Here is a 17986-nt window from a genome sequence, read left to right on the forward strand (position 1 = left end):
GGGGCCTCCCTCTCTGGCCAAGCAGTGCTCTACGTCTGTGCAGGTCTGGGCTCCCTGGTTCTTCTCTTTGTATCTCTTTCTTAGACAATTCAAATTGAGAGGAACTGAAAATTGAAGTACATTTCTCTTGAAGTCCTTGTCACACAATTTCAACCTAACTTTTTAGTTGCCTTTTAAAAACTTCCCCCCAAAATTTCCAAAAACTCTCATAAATACCTTTCCTATGAGGCCATTCTTGGTGCCTAAACCTTCTCCCACTATGAGCTCCCGGGTTTTCTGTGCCATTGTTTTGACCCTTGGTGACAGCTTTTCTTTATTGTCATTTCTATACAGTCGTATTCCTTCTAATGTTTTGTGCTTTTCTGAATAGAGCTCTTTTTATACTTTATACTTTAATCCCCTGTGTTTGCATGTGTGCGTATATATATGCATACTTTTTTTAAATAAAAAAATTAAGCTCAGATCCCTCACCTGATGTCCTACCAGACATCTCCACTCTAATGTCACACTGGTATTTCACACTCAACATGTTCAATATATTCCTCATCTCTGTACCTCTCAAATCTATTTCTCCCCCTGAGGTAAATGGCACCATCGTGCATCTACTTTTCCAACCCAGAAACTAGGGTATCACCCTTGTATATCCCTCTCTCTCCCTACCTACCTGCAATCAATCAACAGTCCGGTGCATTCTGCCTTTTAAACACCTTTGGTGCCTAACCACATCTCCCTGATTCAGACCCACCGCCACAGCACAACTGACCATGACCTTCCCTGGAATTCACGGCAGCAGTTTCCCCTCCCAGTCTGGCATCCCTCCAAACTAGCCTCATTTTCAAGCCCAAGCAATTTTGCAAATCTAATCATGTCACTCCCAATACAACTTTTATGGGTCTTTGTTTCCCTTGCTATGATTTCAAATTCCTTGAGTTAGGAAAACAAAGCCCTACTACCCGACTCTATTCATCACTCCAGTTTTGTTGCTTGCTATGTCCTGTTCTCATTCTACTTCTACGCTCCAGCCACATTCAACATGCAACCCCTGAAGGTAACCATTTGTACTTATTCTCTCTCTCTTCTGTTTTCTTATCTCTCTGGCTCTCCTTTGTCGCCTCCCCGTTGTCTGTCTGTCTCTCTTTCTCTCCACCATCCCCTCTAGGACTTTACAGACCTGTTCCCTCTGCTTAGGACACACTTTCTATCTTCCTCTCTCAGCTTTCCACCATCATCAAAAGCACTTACATTTATCACTTCAGGCTCAGCTTAGATGTCACTTCCATCAGGACACATTTCCTCACTCCAAGGCTAAGTTAGGGTCACCTGCCATTGTTTCCATGGCATTTTATTTTTACATTTATAATGAGAACTACAATGTTTTATCCCTCATTTTTTGTTTGTTTCCCCAGTGGAAGGTCATTTCCTGGGAACAGGAAGTACTGGCACACTGGAAGTACTAAGTATATGAACGAACACACTATAGTACTTAGCAAAGTGGTTGCACGTACTAGGCATTGCAATCCCTTGAATTTTAGATTATTTTACCAGCGAATACTGTAACATACTGCAGGAAGAGCATAGAAAGGAAAGGGACAGACCTTACATTTTCCTTGGACTTTCCAAATGGACTTAATTTTAATTTTGGAAACTAAAAAGCCTGTACATTATATCCTCCGAAAGTCTCATCCTATAGGCTAATTCTGTAGACATTTGCTTAAGCTCTCCAAGGATACAAAGTGACATCACCAAGAAGCCCAAAATAAGTTATGTTCACGGGGCCAGAATGGTAATGACAACTTGATGTTGCTTATTTTTCGTTCTTCTAGTCCTATTTACCAAGTCATTTCTTCAGGGTTCTTAAAAAAGCAAAACAAAACACACCTTCTATCTTCAAATGACAACGATTTACTCCATTTACCTTGACAGAATCAGATTTAAATTTAGGTTTTAAAATGTGTATGTTCTTTCATAACTATGTCTTCTAAATACTCTGTTTAATATTATTCAATAGAAGTGTAAAGGGTATTTTTCATGCTTAGACTCATATGTCAGCTTAATTTAGTTGTAGTAAAGTACCAGAAGGCCTTGCCGTGTCCTGAGTTAGGCGTTACCACATATAAATCAGACCTGCTTCGTGCACTGTGATAGACGGGGCGGGTAAACCATTCACTCTCTGTCATTCAGGCGGCCAGGGATGTAGCTGCCCTTGTTTCTCCCAATTAGGTTCATTATGGAGTCCTGCCATAGTAGCTGGACAAATGGGATGAATTCAGATCTCACAGACCAAAACAAATGTAGAAGCTAAAGCTCTTTTCTCTTCTCAGCCTATTGCATTTGTCATTTACACAGTTTCAAATAGTGAAAATAAGTCTTACTTAAAAATAAGAAAAGTAGGAAAAGTCTTTCTGTGTGAGAAATACAAGGGTTATTTATAACTCAGCCTCCAGAGAACGACAGAACAGACAGCAGATAAACAGAAACTACAGTCTACAGATTTATGATATAACATGAGAATACATTTTATGAGCTGTATTTGAACCTCGTGCTGGCGTAGGTGACACCCGCTGTCCAATAGCAGGCTGACCGATGCCATGACCGACCTGCGATGGCTTCGATGTGCTGGGTTTCCACGGGGCACTAGCACCGCACACAGCTGCTTATGCATAAACGTCTAAGTGGTGACTAATAACTGCAGCTGGGTTATGCACACATGGAAACGTGGCTGGCAAGGCCTGGTGATACTAATGAGCCACGGGCTCACCGAGAGGAAAACACGTACGCTTCATTATCTTGGTCACTTTTGCAGGCTATTTTTGTTGAACTGGGCTAATTTGCCATGTTCTGAGTCTGACACAGGAAGGAGACTAACAGAAGTAACCCAAGCACATTGTAACATACTTCGTCTATAAAAAACACATCATTATGATCATTTATATTGATGGAACGATGCTAGTTCCATCAATATGCTAGTAAATTTATATACACCCCAAAGTCACACACCATACCGAGGTCTTTAGTGTTAAATTTTCTGTAGGTTAGAAATTTAGAACCATGATGAATCACTCCAGCGCTTGCCCTTCAACCTTTTTTATCTCATGGGACACAGAAACGAATTACTAAAATTCTGTGGCACGCCAAAAAATATACTTTTTGCCAATCTGACCAAAAAATAGGTATAATTTTGATCATTCGCACCAGACAGCTATTGTATTGGCAGTTGTCATCGTTTCATCTGACAATCTAAGGGGAAGAGGTCAGTGCCCCTGGCCAAAGAGTCAGGTACTGCATTTTTTAAACATTCTTGTGGCACACCGGTTGAAAATCGGAGCTCTAAGAAAAATTCAAAATACATGGGCACAAATCAGCATTTGATTAAAGCTGAGAGATATCATGCTGAATATGGTGTGATAATGGTCTCTCAAGATAATGATTAGTAATAATTTTTTAAAAAGCCAAACACATTTTTATAATTAAGGCAGAACATGTTCTTGAGCACACTATAATTTAAATAGATAATATTATATGACCATTTTAGAGTTTCTATTAAGAGATATTATGCCCTAGAACTCATCTTTGTTTCAAAAGAATAAGGCAATGACCCACTTCATGTCTCAAAGACCCAAGAAAGCTACTAGAACTCTTCTTGAGAATAAAGTGATGTTGGCCCTTTAGCCATGAAAGCAGAGTTGTCCGCGTGCGCATTACATGATCAAGTGATCATAGATCTTAGCTGTAATCAGACTTGTCAAAACTCTGAAGGGAAAGCACAAGACTCTGGTAGCCTGGGAAATGTATCGGTGTTACGATATAGCCAAACTACCATTTGTTAGGATGACTACAAAGCAATTTGGCTAAGAGTTTGGAAAAACATGAGTCATTTGCTGTCCCAGTTTTTTTTTTCCCCTTGACTGTTATCAAATGATGGTAATACATATGCATGTTACAATCTGATGCAAATAAATAAATAAATAAACAAAACAGTGAAGAGAGGCAGGGTGGGGAGACAAAGAACAGACTGTCTGAAGGCCAAAATATCTGGTTACTTACATTGTCCAAATAAGACAAGGAGTATATGATGGCAGGCGTAACTACAGCAACCATCCCTGAAGACTGGGGAAACTTGTCAGGTCAAGGCCAAAAATTCCAAATAGTTGTACATGTCTCATTCCTAAGGGTAGACAACATGAAATTGGGTTTTATTGTAAGTGTATCCCTTCACAACAGATAGAGTTGGAACTGTGGGAGAATCTGGGAAATGCCCTTATGCTATAGAATTAACAGTAAAGAGCTAAGTTAGTACTAGGTTGAACATCCAAGAAAAATAAGCATAATGCCCAGGCTGCTCACTGAATTGGGGAGATATAATAAAATGACAAGTATTTGGATACCATGCCCAGAGCTTCCAGTACTGATAACTCCTTATTACTCATGATGAGCCAGCTCAAGGGTTTTAAGTAAAAAGGACTCAGAAAACAAACTATAAAGGTTGGAAATTACACTTTGCAATAAGAAAAGAAATGCATAACGGGATACAGATAGAGTGTTTTAGAAATGGGTAAAGAATTTCATCATTTATGAAGGAAATTTGGTGAATAATTTAAACTCCACATTTATTTAAATTAAGTACAAAAAGGAGTCTTTAAAAGACCTACTTACAATAATTTATCCATTTCTTAAAGTTTCTGTAGAAAAACTTTAATTCCAGGTTGTTTTGCCCTGCTACATAATGTTGTATTTCTCATCCTTCCTGATTATGTAAAGCAGTTAATTCATTTGGGAATATTCTGTTTAAAAATTAGAATAAGCAAAACATTACTCATCAGATATGTGTCTGAAACATAATTTTCCCCAGTACTTTATAATATAGGATCCAGCAGAAGTAACACCAGCTTGAATGTGGTTGGTATGGTAATAATATAAGTATAATAATTTATGGTTTTAATTTGAACGCTTCTCCTAAAATGTAATAGGGTGTGCTTGAGTGTGATATTGTTATGTTACAGAATTACATGATTGTGATTTTGTAATAAAAGATTTTGTAATAAAAAGGGGTGTTATTTGTGCCGGACCCTGTATTTGCTGTCTTAGTCCGTTCAGGTCACTATAACAAAACACCGGGTCACTTATATAAAACAGAAATTTATTTCTCACAGTTCTGGAGGCTGGAAGTCCAAGATCAAGATGCCAGCATGGTCATGCTCCAGTGAAGGCCCTCTTCCTTGTCCATAGCTGGTGTCGTCTTGCTGTCACAAGGTGGAAGGGACTAGGGAACTCTGTAGGTTCTGTTTTATAAGGGCATTAATCCCATTCATGAGGGCTCCACCCTTATGACCTATTCAGCCCCAAAGCCCCCACCTTCTAAGGTCATCAAATTGGCATTAAGATATCAACACATGAATTTGGGGGGTGGGATTCACACAATAGATTTGCTATTCCCTGTGTTAATGGGGCTCATCAATCAAATGCTGAATAAACATCTTTAGAAAATAAAACACTAGACTAAGTATATCCAGAATTAGATAATAGTTCTAGTTTTTTCACCTATTTGTGGTGCTTATGAAGAAAATCATAACCAACATAACCTGTTTCCTTATCAAAAAAATATATTATCAGATACCTCACACATCCATGAGAATTTTGCAAGTGAATTAGATAAAGCCAGTAACAATTGTGCTGATTTGTAAAGTACTTGTAAAAAAGGGCATACGATGGAATACTACACAGCAGGAAGAAAGGAGCTCCTACCCTTTGCAACAGCACGGATGGAACTGGAGAGCATTATGCTAAGTGAAGTAAGCTAGGCGGTGAAAGACAAATATGATCTCACCTGTAAGTGGAACCTAATCAACAAAACAAACAAGCAAGCAAAATATAACCAGAGACATTGAAATAAAGAACAAACTGACAGTAACCAGAGGGGAGGCGGGAAGGGATTGTGGGGGGGAAAGGGGGAAGGGTCATCAAGGAACATGTATAAAGGACACATGGACAAAGCTAAATGGGGTAGGATCGAGGGTGGGAGGTAGGGATGGCTGGGGTGAGGGTTAGGGTTAGGGTGGGGGGAAATGGAGACAAAAAATAAAAAAACCTCACATATATATTCTGGTTGCGTTAAATTACTTATATTGAAAGAGACTATTTCAAGTCAGTTCATCAAAGTTGTGACAGGGTAAAGAACAGAGAGCAAAAACAGGTTGTGTACAGAAGAGTTGGGGGAGAATAAAAAGGTTGATGTAGACAGATGAGGGAGTGAGAAAGGACCTGGAAAGAAATGTGGATGACTTACATGACATAATGAGAAAAGGACAGGAAAAGAAAAAAAAACTAGGGAAGAAAAGAAGGCCACTCACTCCCTAGACTGGGATATTTCACTTCCAAAATATGCACCCACTTTTCCTGTTCTAAAAGCTAACTGCCCTTGGTTCCCAGTCCCTACTTTTGAATGGGAAATGTCAGAGCTGGGAACTCCTCCATCACTGAGAAAAGCTGTGTTGGCCATAGCCTTTTTAAGTTTTTAAATCCACCAACCAGAACCGGTATGTGGACCCAGGGCATTGACATACTATTGACTTTATTCCCATTTTGTCTTACATTCTCCTGCTTCACCATCACGGTATTTCATGAAGCACACCCAGTGGAGACAGCTGATTCTGGTCCCAGTGGCCATCAGCTGAGGCAAAATGACAATGAATGACTCAGGTCATAAGCTTACCTAAGGCCAATAGAGCCCAACACATACCTGCTTACCTTCCTTCTTTTTTCCCTTTAGTCCTTCCTGGAGCACTGAAAATCTTGCTTCTTTGCCTGTGTTCCGGTTGGTCAGATGGTGAGGTTCATACAGCTCTTTTAAGGGTTTCTAGAACAAACAACTCAACACCAATCTGGGCTGTATCTGTTTTTACTGTTTTGAGGGATTTGTCCATGCCTGACAAAATTTCAAGTTAGAGGCAGTTGGTCTGATCCAAGAATATTCTAGGATTATGGAACAGTAGTGAGGATGAAAAGAAAAAAGCGATCATTTCTTTTTCTCAGACTGGGCATATTTTTTATGTTCCAGGATCTCCCCCTACTTTTGCCAATTTTTGTACGGGATTACAGACACTTAATCTTGTCAATTCTTCTACATCTGCCTGTTAGGCTTGTTTATGGAAGAACCTCCTTCAGTTTTTGTGTCCAATCAGAGAAAAGCAGTTAAGTTCAATTTCACCAGTTGTATCCTAATGAGGATATCCTAATGAGGATACTTGTACCTCTAGTGAGAAGTTACAAAAATCACACTGGGAACTGTTAGTAGAGCTATTAACAAAACACAAGGTTTTGTTGGGAGTTTAATGGGTCCACCTTAGAAACCCTTATACTAAGGGGTAGAGTTGCTAAAATTCTAAATGAACTGCCTTCACCAAGGGGCTCACACCCCAAGGACACCCTTTGGCTTGAACAAACTGATAAAAAGTCTCACAGTCATGTCAAGTTTTCAATTAGCTATCATCTCTCCCACCTTAATGCAATAGAAAAACCAAGAACATGTGGCATGTTTTTTTCTTCAACTTTTTCATTTTGCTCCTGTCAATACTATAAACCAAGAAAATTTGATAAATATTCCATGCAGATCTTGAAGGGATCCATCATAAACTTAATACTAGAGAGTACTTTATCGATCTCTTTTTTTGGTCTTGTTAGTCTCTTTGTACTTTCCCCCCACATTAGAATTTGAATTAAACATGGTCCAGGAAGTAAAATTTCATGTGAATTTGTAGTATTTTTCATTTTGTGTGGCCTGTGGAAGTGAAATTAGAAATAGGATAAAGATCCATGAGATTCTGTGACCACTTATTGATGAAGCAAAATTCTCATAGCTCTCTCAAATGTGATGGTGGACGTGAGGTTGGCACGGATGATCCAAACACAGGGGGGTTGTTGTGGGAGTGGGGAGTCGGGGTGGGGCTGAGCCATGGGGAAAAAGGAGGGACAACTGTCACTGAATAACAATAAATAAATTTAAAAAAAGAAAAAAGGTAAAGAAAACAAGTTTGCAAATCATAGTGCCTTTTTGCATCCTGGTTATGAAGATATTTGTAACAGAGGAAACTTCTAGTGTTAAGACAAACTTCATTTGTGAAATCTGGGGGAAACGTGGACTCACACAGTCGTAGTATAACCCGAAGCAGAACAGACCACCACATTTTTGCTATTGTGACTGAACAATCTCTACGACTTAAACTCTAATTTAATCTTGGTCTGACTCCTAAGAAATGCTGGTTTCTAATACAGCTGGTGAACACTACTTGGACCTTTGGAGCAAGTCACAACTCTTCTTCCCCCAGGTCTCTCTTTTTTCTTCTGTAAATAGGGCACAGGCTCTTAAGTACAGGCCTCTGAGTCTTGTTTCAGTGGTAGAATAAGATGTAACGTTTCTGAAGAGAAAAAGAGATGCCATCCTTAACAAGCCGTGGAGTACTTGGTTCTCTGCTCTGGCGGGGACGCAGTGAGGACGGGGATTTCTGAGACCACCCGCACCCCAGTCTTGGGTCAGGGAGAACGGCGCACACACTATGGCCAAGATAACAGGAGTAAGTTTAATAATCTTCTGCTTTGCAAGATGTTCGTGTACAGAATGTTCACCAGAAAGTTTTTATAGCAAACTTTTATGTCAGAAGTTTATTTTATTGGTAAAATATTAAATAATATACAGAATTAAAAACTGCACTTACACTTCTGAGAAGAAATAAATCTTGGACAAATTATATGCTTGTTCCTGAGATTCCCTAAATTTATTCCAGTAGCTGTGCACTCAGACAGTACAAACCTTTATAATATAATCCTTTCACAAAGTATTACAAAGTTTCTGCAGCTTTTTAGTGGTACACACAGACAGACGCACACTCACACATGCATATACAACACTCATACACGTATACACAGTACCCACATACATGCGCAGAACATGTATGCGTGTGCATTAAAAACAAAGAAAATACAAGTCCCATGATTTAGTCTGCAGTGATATTGGAGGTCTCCAAATCGGTACCTAGCAGAGCGACTTGCCACACAGCTGCAAAGACGGCTGCAGTATTTCCATAGTAAACCTCATTTTCTGAGGTAAGGTATTTGAGCCTTAAAAAAACATTACACTGAGCAAACCTGACATACAAGGTCTGGAATTTCAATTTTACATATATATTTATATATATATTTCTTTTTAAAACAATAGTTTTTATTTTCCCAAATTATTAGTTTGAAAAAAATTATGAGGTTTACTGGTTTGACCTATTTATTTTTTGCTTCTAAAACTCAAAATCCTAGAAACTGTCAAGCAATTAGTTTTTAAAGTAGTCTAATTACCTTTGGTATTGTTAAAGGAAAAAAAAATCTAAAATGGCCAAGACATATACTGTACAAATGCAGTAACTGCCTTTAAGAGAAATGCCAAAGAAATGTTATATTTTAACAAAATATGTATTTACATTATAGCAGTTTTACTACAGGGACACAGGTATAAAAAAAGAAAACCAACAAACTGCATATAAATATGCATGATACGAAAAATACTTCTTACTTAAATTTGTATGAAAACAGGAGTGCTCCAAATATTTCTTAAACATTTTCTTCAATAAGTGATAGGTGTCCAAAATTGAGCTAAGTGCTTTGCTTTCATTTTAAAAGTTCATTTTCAAAAGGAAAAAAATTGAAATAAAAATATCATGTTCTTAATTTAAAACACTGGGCAAGGACCTAAGAAAAAAATTCCATCTTTAAGAATTTCAACTTCAGGACATACTTCTCAGGCAAAAGATACTAATTTTAATGAAAATTCAGCCTAATTAAGGTACCACAAGATTAGATCAACAGTTTTTATGTGGTTTAGCAGAGGGCCTCACATTCTCTGATTCTTTGTGGAGTGTTTTTCTCTTTGCTTGCTTTGTCCTTTAACTAACATATCATGATTTTCAGGGGTTTCTTTTTTCATTAACTAAAGAAAGAATAGGTCAAAAAACAAAACAAAATAACCATAGTTTTTAAGACTTCAAGGAAAGTATTGCACTTGTACAGAAAATAAAGAAAAATATTTTTTCAACTAAATAGAAGCAATTGTTCTGGAATTGCAAATAACACATGGTCTAAAAGGTCCAACTAGTAAGAGCAAATGTGGAGCCCGAAGAGCCCCCTCTCGACCTGGAATAATATTATAGAAACGTTAAAGCATGTTCTCCCAACAGGGAATCAGTTAAGACTTTTTGCTTTACATTTTTAACATCTTCCTAAATACTTGCAAAAATTGTTTAATCTCTCATTATATACACTTTAGGAGGAAAACCAAATCAGAACACAAAATTCAACAAAAAAAGGAAGGCAAACATACCGTGTTATGATGATATAATCTCTGAGGTCACATTTTAGGTGCCCAGTATTTGAAAGTGAAAGTAATACAAAGGTTACATACCTTACCATTTTTAATCCAACTATTTTTTTTAAATATAAAACTACACTTGAGTATAAAAATATGTCAGCAGATTATACAGCCAACAAAAATCACACACACAAAATTAAGACTTAAGGGACCGACGAATCAGAAATAAGAGTTGACCTAATCTTCAAACTAGTAGGGGGAAAAGAGCGGCAGAGAAGCCCAAACACGATGATGGAAGAGATATGGACAGACAGGAGGAAGAAGTGGAGGAGGGCAGACAAAATTTGAGAGATAACAGAGAGAACTTTTTTACACAGAAGGGGAAATGATTGCTGTTGATAATCTGAGAGTGCTTGACAGTCAATTTTTTTTTATCACAGTTTCAGAAATTGAACTACTTAAAAAATAAAACATAAAAGAATAAAATAACAACAAAGACAAAACCCAGAGTCCTTCCCTTATTACAGTGTATTCAATTTTTAAAATTCATTTCCAGTAAATTCAATTAAGTAGAATCCTGGTAAGTGCATAGTAGGGGGTTCAGTGACCTCCACCCGTCCGAGACGCTTTGCTTACTGTGTATCACTTGAGGTAATTTGAAGGGCCCAGTTAACTGCAAACTGGCTTCTCTGTACCTGTACGAAGTTATATGCTATATTTTATGTGGTTTAGCAGAGGGCCTCTAAATTTTCTTTCATTCACAATAAAAGGACATCTTAGAAAACTAGTCATTCACATACCATTCTCTATAGGGGATAAAGGTTAATTCACAAAAAATTTATACAGAAAATATACAAAAGCAACATTATGGGAGGAAAACCCCATAAACAGAATTAAGAACTTACTTCTAAGAGTGCATGTGAAAAATATCCACAAACGTACAGTACAGCAAGAGAAAACTAAAAAGCTCGAAATAGAATGTTACATAAAAATTTTATGGAAATTTCAAAATTTTAGGTTTCTGCAATAAATGTAAAAATTTTAAGGTGCCATCATTTGGCCTAGCAATACACTATGATATAAAGAAACACTAGCATATCACAGCTTCTTGGTCATATGACATTTGCTTCATATAACAAGCAGCTTATTATTTTTTTTTAAAAAGCTGTCATACCCTAACACATTCACTGCAAGTAATACGCAACCATGGCAGGCAGCATTTGAGATTATGCTTTGGAGAACAGCAATGTGATATGACTGTTCAGTTTTGTTTTGTTCAAGGAGAATTAATTACCTGCTTCTTTACATGACTCCATAAAACATGAACAGATTAGAGGCCAGAGGGTCTAAGACTAGTACGATGCTAGTCATTTGAGGAAGTTCTAAACAATACTTCATTTTAATAAGCAAAAACCCCACTAATAAGGCCTTGCAGGATATTAGAACTTACTTTTCCTTAAGAACAAGACAAAACACATACCATAATGCAATCCACAGCTAAAATTCCCATCTACCTCCTACTTCACCGGCATACCCTTATAACAGTATTCAGAAATACTACCTAACTAAAAAGATATTAAAATCACTTCAAAATTTCCTTTTGCTTTACACAGGTGAGCTCAATGTCTCTGTATGGAAAATTCCTCTAACAGTGCTGCCCTAAAAACACGAAGATAAATTATATAGTGCTCGATTTTAAGTGATTTTTAAAAATACATAGCAACAGTGTCGTGGTGCTGCAACATCTAAGGCACCACTCACTGCGTTTTAAAAAGGCACCGACAGAAGGACATTTTCTAAGTATTTAATACATTGAGTTCAGGGTCTTAAGAGACCCGTTACTGTATATTTTAATTAATTTGCAGAAACTGGAGGTTTAAAAACATTTCTAAGATAACTTTCATATATACAAATTACAATTTCACTGCCACTCTTTTTTTTTCCTGTGCATTTGGGGAATTTCTGTTGTAGAATAGTCTTAATAAGTTAGTACTTTCTAAAATAAAACATAAAATACAACTAAAGATGATCACAGATGTAACATTCATTTTTGTAAAATGAACTATTTAAAGTTTAGGAATAACATAGCCAGTATCTCATAATCTAAGATGTGTCTTGAAACTTAAGGGCATGTGGTCTTTTGTTTCTATTTTTGCAGCCTTTTCCTTTTCTACCTTGAGGAATCAGTTTGGAGACCCAATAAATTAACATTGGAAAACAGACCAATTTTCATCAAAATACCTTCACTGATGTAACTTGTGTCAAATATTTATACAAACTACCAGAAAGACTTCGCGGTGGTTTTGTGAGGTATACAACTGAGACATCGAACATATCAAGCTTACGAAAATATTCTTGTCTTCCTCCATTTGCAATAAATAACAGCTGACAATTTTTCTTCTGTATCTTCCTATCCAAGGGTAATTTGTTTCTGTCACTTTGGTGGTTGTATCAAATCAGGTTAAAATCTCTGCTTTTTTCACTGATTATTGCAAATAGTTCTAAAGACACACTAGTGACTTCCTTAATACTTCTTAATGCAATCTGGTAAAAAGTAAGCCTACTAAACTGCTCTGGTGTTAACAGTGATTAACTCTGTATGTTTTTGCAACACATCTGGTCACTCTAATTGCTTCTTTTCATGAATTTTCTGTAAAAGAATGTATGTGCTTGTGTGTATATAGGAAAGATACTTCTTACTTTGTAGCCAAATCTAAACCCTGGTCTCTCATTCTTCCATTTTGTCCCTCCAGAAAATCCTCCACGAAATGTTTCAACAACGTGAAATTTCTTCCAGCCTGCTTATTGGCCATTTACACTTTTTAAAAGCCAGATTAGAATGGCTTTTTAAGTGATGAACCACTATTAGAGAAAGGCCACACACTTCTCCAAGAGCTGGAGATACAATTCTCAGCAAAATTAGGGCAAAGCAGTATGATGAAGTTCTGAATTTTTGCCAAAATGGAGAACACAGACCTAACCCATTTTCCTGTCCCTTACATACTCTGTATTGTGAAATCTCACCTGAATAAACTGGGCATATAACTGTTATATAAAACTTGATTGATTTGGTGTCCGAAGCTCATACTTATTTTTAGGTGCTACCACGATTCTTACTTCCTATTGTGAAGAAGAGGCATGCAAATACAGCCACCCAGACTTTCCCAGAAAGCACTGTGTCCACAAAATTCTTCCTGACCTACACATTGGGATTGACCTTGTCCTCATTTGACCCTGTCACACCCTAAGCCATCTTTCCCTCTCCCTGTTCCTTGTATCAGAAGGCTAAGAGAGTACAAGCACACGCTTGTAGCAAATGCACTCTCATAAATACGAAGTCCCTTCGATAAAACAGATGCCTAAAAAGATGAACTCAGAGGAGAGTGCCTGACTACTGTCCTCATGGGGTGCTACACAACTCTTCAGATCCACCTAAATTCAGTTTTACCCCAGGGAAGGTACATACTCGTTCACATATTGAAAAAAATTGTAAGCAGGAAGAAAATTCATAGATAATGCCAGCAGAAATTCACACACAGCCAAAGTTATGAACATATTGACTGCCATCCAAATGTTTCCTTAAATTACAGTAAAACACAAAATCACTAACTTAAATTATTTAAACTACCACCAAAATGAAAATAAAATAAAATTTCAATTACTTATGAGTGGTCAGGGTGAGTGGGGCGAGGAAGTCTCACAGACATGCTTTATCTTTGAATAAATTATATGTTCATAATGTACCAAAGTACCAAAGCATGCAGAGGGGAAAAAAAGACAGTTGACATTCTAATTAAAACATTTCACATCTCTCTTTTGGTGCTGCTCTTAGATTTAAAGAAACAATTTGGATATTTCTCCAAAAATAATTACAACAGGGGCTAGTGGAGGAGAACTGCGCTGCACCCGTTTTTGCTTAGCTTGGGCTGTGTCAGTGCTTCGGCGTTGCTTAAATGAGCAGATGGGAAACTAGAAAATGAGTGAAGAGCAGTGTTGAGGCCAGAGTTGCTTATCTGTCCACAGTTCTCTAGTCTTGCTAATTCTTGCATTATCTGCATTAAGAAACACAGTTGCTGCATCCTATTTAGTAATTTTTTAGAGCAGCTATCAGTTACTGCTGAGAGAATTGCAGTGTTCATACACGGGTATCAGACCGTCCAGTCATGGTCAGCGCTGCCCTCTCTACACACGGACAGCGAGTCGTGCCTCCAGGTTTGTCCCCCAGAACGACCTGAATCGAATTCACTGGGCTGCTTCCCTCTAATGCTGTAGGACTGCCAAGAACAAGTAGAGCACCCATATAAAAGAGATTAAAATGTGCACATGAACTATGACAACATGTATTCATTAAAAGAAGAGAAATTCTGTACAATGGAATAGAGTTCCATTTCCGACAAGGACTTATAAATAGTTGAGTGTTTTTGAGACAGAAAAATTTGCAGGGCACAGTCGCTTTCACTTGGAGGTTCGGTCACATTCTATACTCCAAGATCAGTGAAAATAAGCTTTTTGTTTGTTTTATCTGCAGTACAATGTAAAGGTAACAAAGAATTTTCCTTTTCTTGCACCAAAAGTGGTAGATGTTGTTATTGGAGAAATGCTAGAATAAATAGCCCTGGTTCCATAACCTTACATGGTTCAGATTACACATTCAGATCAAATTAGCAATTGCTTGGAGGAGAGTTGGAAAGAAATAGCCTACAGTAAGGTCTGTAGAACCTTCTGCTGGGAGAGTAAAAGATGAATGGACTATGGACAGAACACTGGGTGGTCACAGCTTGAAAAACACAAGTGAAAAGAGAAATATACCAGGAAAGGGATTTCTGAGTGGGTTTTTCCCCCTACTGTTAGCCTAATTATATTTTTCTGCTGACTAGTTAACACTGATTCAATGCTGATAAAGTGACAATTGTAAGCATACTTTTAGAAACAAATATGTATACTATGCGGCCATCACATCGCAATGTTAAAAGAAAACATCCCAAACAAATTTATGAAAAGTAGAGGTCCCTTCTGGAAACTACTGACTGCCTGTTAGCCACTCTTAGACCATATGTTATTCTGAAAACTAGTTAAAAATACTATTCATTAACGGTGTTAAAAGTAAGGCTGCCAGGGTGTCTATAAAATGCCAGTCATCAAAACTATGGAAAAACAGTGCTTCAGTTTAGAAAAATAAGATCATAGGACCTCAGATGTGTTGTAGGTACCCTTAACTACCTGTAGTTTAAAAGTTTTGCTCTATGGTACAGTGTATAACATACCGTATTATAAATTCCAGAGGGGAAGTAAACATAGAACCCACAACAACCACCCAACCAAGGAGTTACCACTGAAAAGAACAATGTGTTTCTGCTCCATGATCTCTAGAGAAAAAAAAAAAAAACACAACAGTTTACATTTTGAAATAAATTCTTTGAAGCGTTAAATTACTTATCCCATTTTAAACTGAGAAAGTCCTACCCAGAAAGCTAAACTTTCCTGCCTTCAATCATAATTCTGAGCATCAGTGGCAAATCAGAATCTTTTACGTGAACCTGTACGAATCAAGTGATGTTTTTTTCAAAGCACAATATGCCTTATACCTATGCATGGCAGAAATGAACTGCTCTCAAAATTCCCACAAAATAAACAAACCAAGTTATTAAGAAACAATATCCCCTGTCCCTGTCCTTTCTCTCTTCTGTTTCTTCCTAATTGTAATTAGGCAGAGCGAAGACACCGCGTCCACAAAATAAGAATTCATGACAGTGATAATATTTTTTTTAAAAAAGGTATGTCAACATCATAGGGAAGGTGGGATTGTAAGTGCAGTATTTCTTCATGTGCAGTTCGTTACTTCATAGGGGTCCCCTTTGGAATGAAAAGGCCTAGTGGAATGTGTGCTCCCCTCGAACAATGTGTGATGAAAACTCGTAACGGTCCTGGCTTCTGTAGCCACAGATGTTGCATTCCAGTGGGTCCCGGTAGCCATGGCAACCCATGTGAATGGTGTACATGACATGGTCTAGGAAAAGGACTCGGCAGTGCTCACACTTAAAGGCCCTAATCTGTTCTCCTTCTCCATTGAAGACTTTGTAGATGTCCTTCAGAGAGCCCTTAGGAGCCTTGGTGGTGTCCAAAGTCTTGACATCCTCCTTCATATAAGCTGGGCTTTGTTTCCTCTTGGGATTTAAGGCAGGGTTTCCTTGGTAGGACTGGTGGTCATCATGGCTGCTTTCTGAGTCAGTAGAATCCAGGCAGCTATTGCTGGGAGAGGCCTCTCTTTCCTGGGGTCGACTCTTTGGTCTGATGAGAGAGATAGGGCCATCCATGTTGTTTTCATGACTATCGGAGGTTTCCCTGCTAATGGGTCTTTCTATCCGATTTGGATGATAGACCTGAGAATAAGCTGAGCTTATAACTGGGGCCACCTCAGCGATTGTGCTTGGCGGGTGCTGCATCAGAGGGTGAAGGGCCTCAGCTCCAAGGTAGGTGATTGCATTGTTGATGGCTTGGTCCATCATGTGAGACTGCATCAGCTCAGCCTCCTTCTCATATGTCAAGTTCATATCAAAGTGAATGTCTGGGTAGCTGAATCTCATGAGCTTTTCCCCTGAAAGGGAGAGGGGGAGAAAAGGAAAAAAGGAAACAAAAAATGATACAACAAAATTAGTGGTTGGATTAAAAATACAAAACTACAAAGCCAACTAATCAAATCCATTTTCCATAATATGGTGTATCTTATTCCTTAGATCAAATATTGAGGCTCTTTAATTCTGCTGAGACTCACAAAAACTCTAAGCCTACAAAGGGGATTAGTAAAAAAAATTCACAAGCCATTTGTACTTGTTCTAATACCATTGGGAAAATGCACCCAGCCTGAAAAGTACGATTGACTGCGTTATCTTATTTTTATTCACTATTAAAACGTCCACTTGTCTAGAGCTCAGGAACTATATGAGAATGAAACAAATACCAGGTGAAAATAGTCAGAGACTGTGAAACTAAGTCAGCAACTATAGGAGGAAGAACAAATACCATGTGAAAATAAGTCAGAGACTATGCTTGCTTTTGCATATTTTAAACATCGGTGACCAAGCCACACAACCAGAAGTTGTGATCCGGTTATAAAATCTGTCATCTCACTTTTGTGTAGGGCTAATCTGGTTGATTTAGCTGCTCTATTAAGAAAACAATTACAGAGTAAACGTATGTCATTCTGGAGAGTTCAAGAGTCCCAATTAAAGAACTTTAAAAATTTGTACTGTCTGATCAATAAAATTTGGGGCTCTTTAAAATATGAGTTAACTTCCAAAAGTACTTATAAATTTGGAAAGTATTTTCTTTTGTTGTTTTGCATCTCAAAAAAATAATTACTTAGTTTTACATTACTCCTGTCTTATTCAGGCATGTATGAAACTGGTTCTGCTATGATCCTCTGTCCATTTTCTATAGTTTTTCTTGACTGAAGTATGTTTCTGGTTTTCCCTTTAATATTAACTGCAATTAATTTAATTTTATTTCAGTATAATACCTAAAGACTAACTATAAAGAGTTTGGTACATAGAATATGAGAAGAAACTTTAATTTTTCTCCTTCAAACATTACCAAATTTGAATAGAATATTTTATCTTTTTAAATTTCTACCACGAAAATAAT

General features: G+C 37.6%; 1 protein-coding gene across 24 annotated transcripts in view; it reads right to left on the reverse strand.

Annotated features, from left to right (window-relative positions):
• Positions 1–16029: 16029 nt before the first annotated feature.
• IKZF2 (IKAROS family zinc finger 2) overlaps positions 16030–17986 on the reverse strand; it is a 138472-nt gene continuing 136515 nt past the window's right edge. For all 24 annotated transcript variants that reach the window (XM_053919049.1, XM_053919037.1, XM_053919043.1 and 21 more), the window contains one exon: positions 16030–16940. In XM_053919049.1, coding sequence (XP_053775024.1) covers positions 16216–16940 — 725 coding nt within the window. In that variant the 3' untranslated portion in view covers positions 16030–16215. The remainder of the gene's footprint in view (positions 16941–17986) is intronic.

Source organism: Desmodus rotundus, chromosome 2 (assembly GCF_022682495.2).
Source record: "Desmodus rotundus isolate HL8 chromosome 2, HLdesRot8A.1, whole genome shotgun sequence".
Taxonomy (NCBI): Eukaryota; Metazoa; Chordata; class Mammalia; order Chiroptera; family Phyllostomidae; genus Desmodus; species Desmodus rotundus.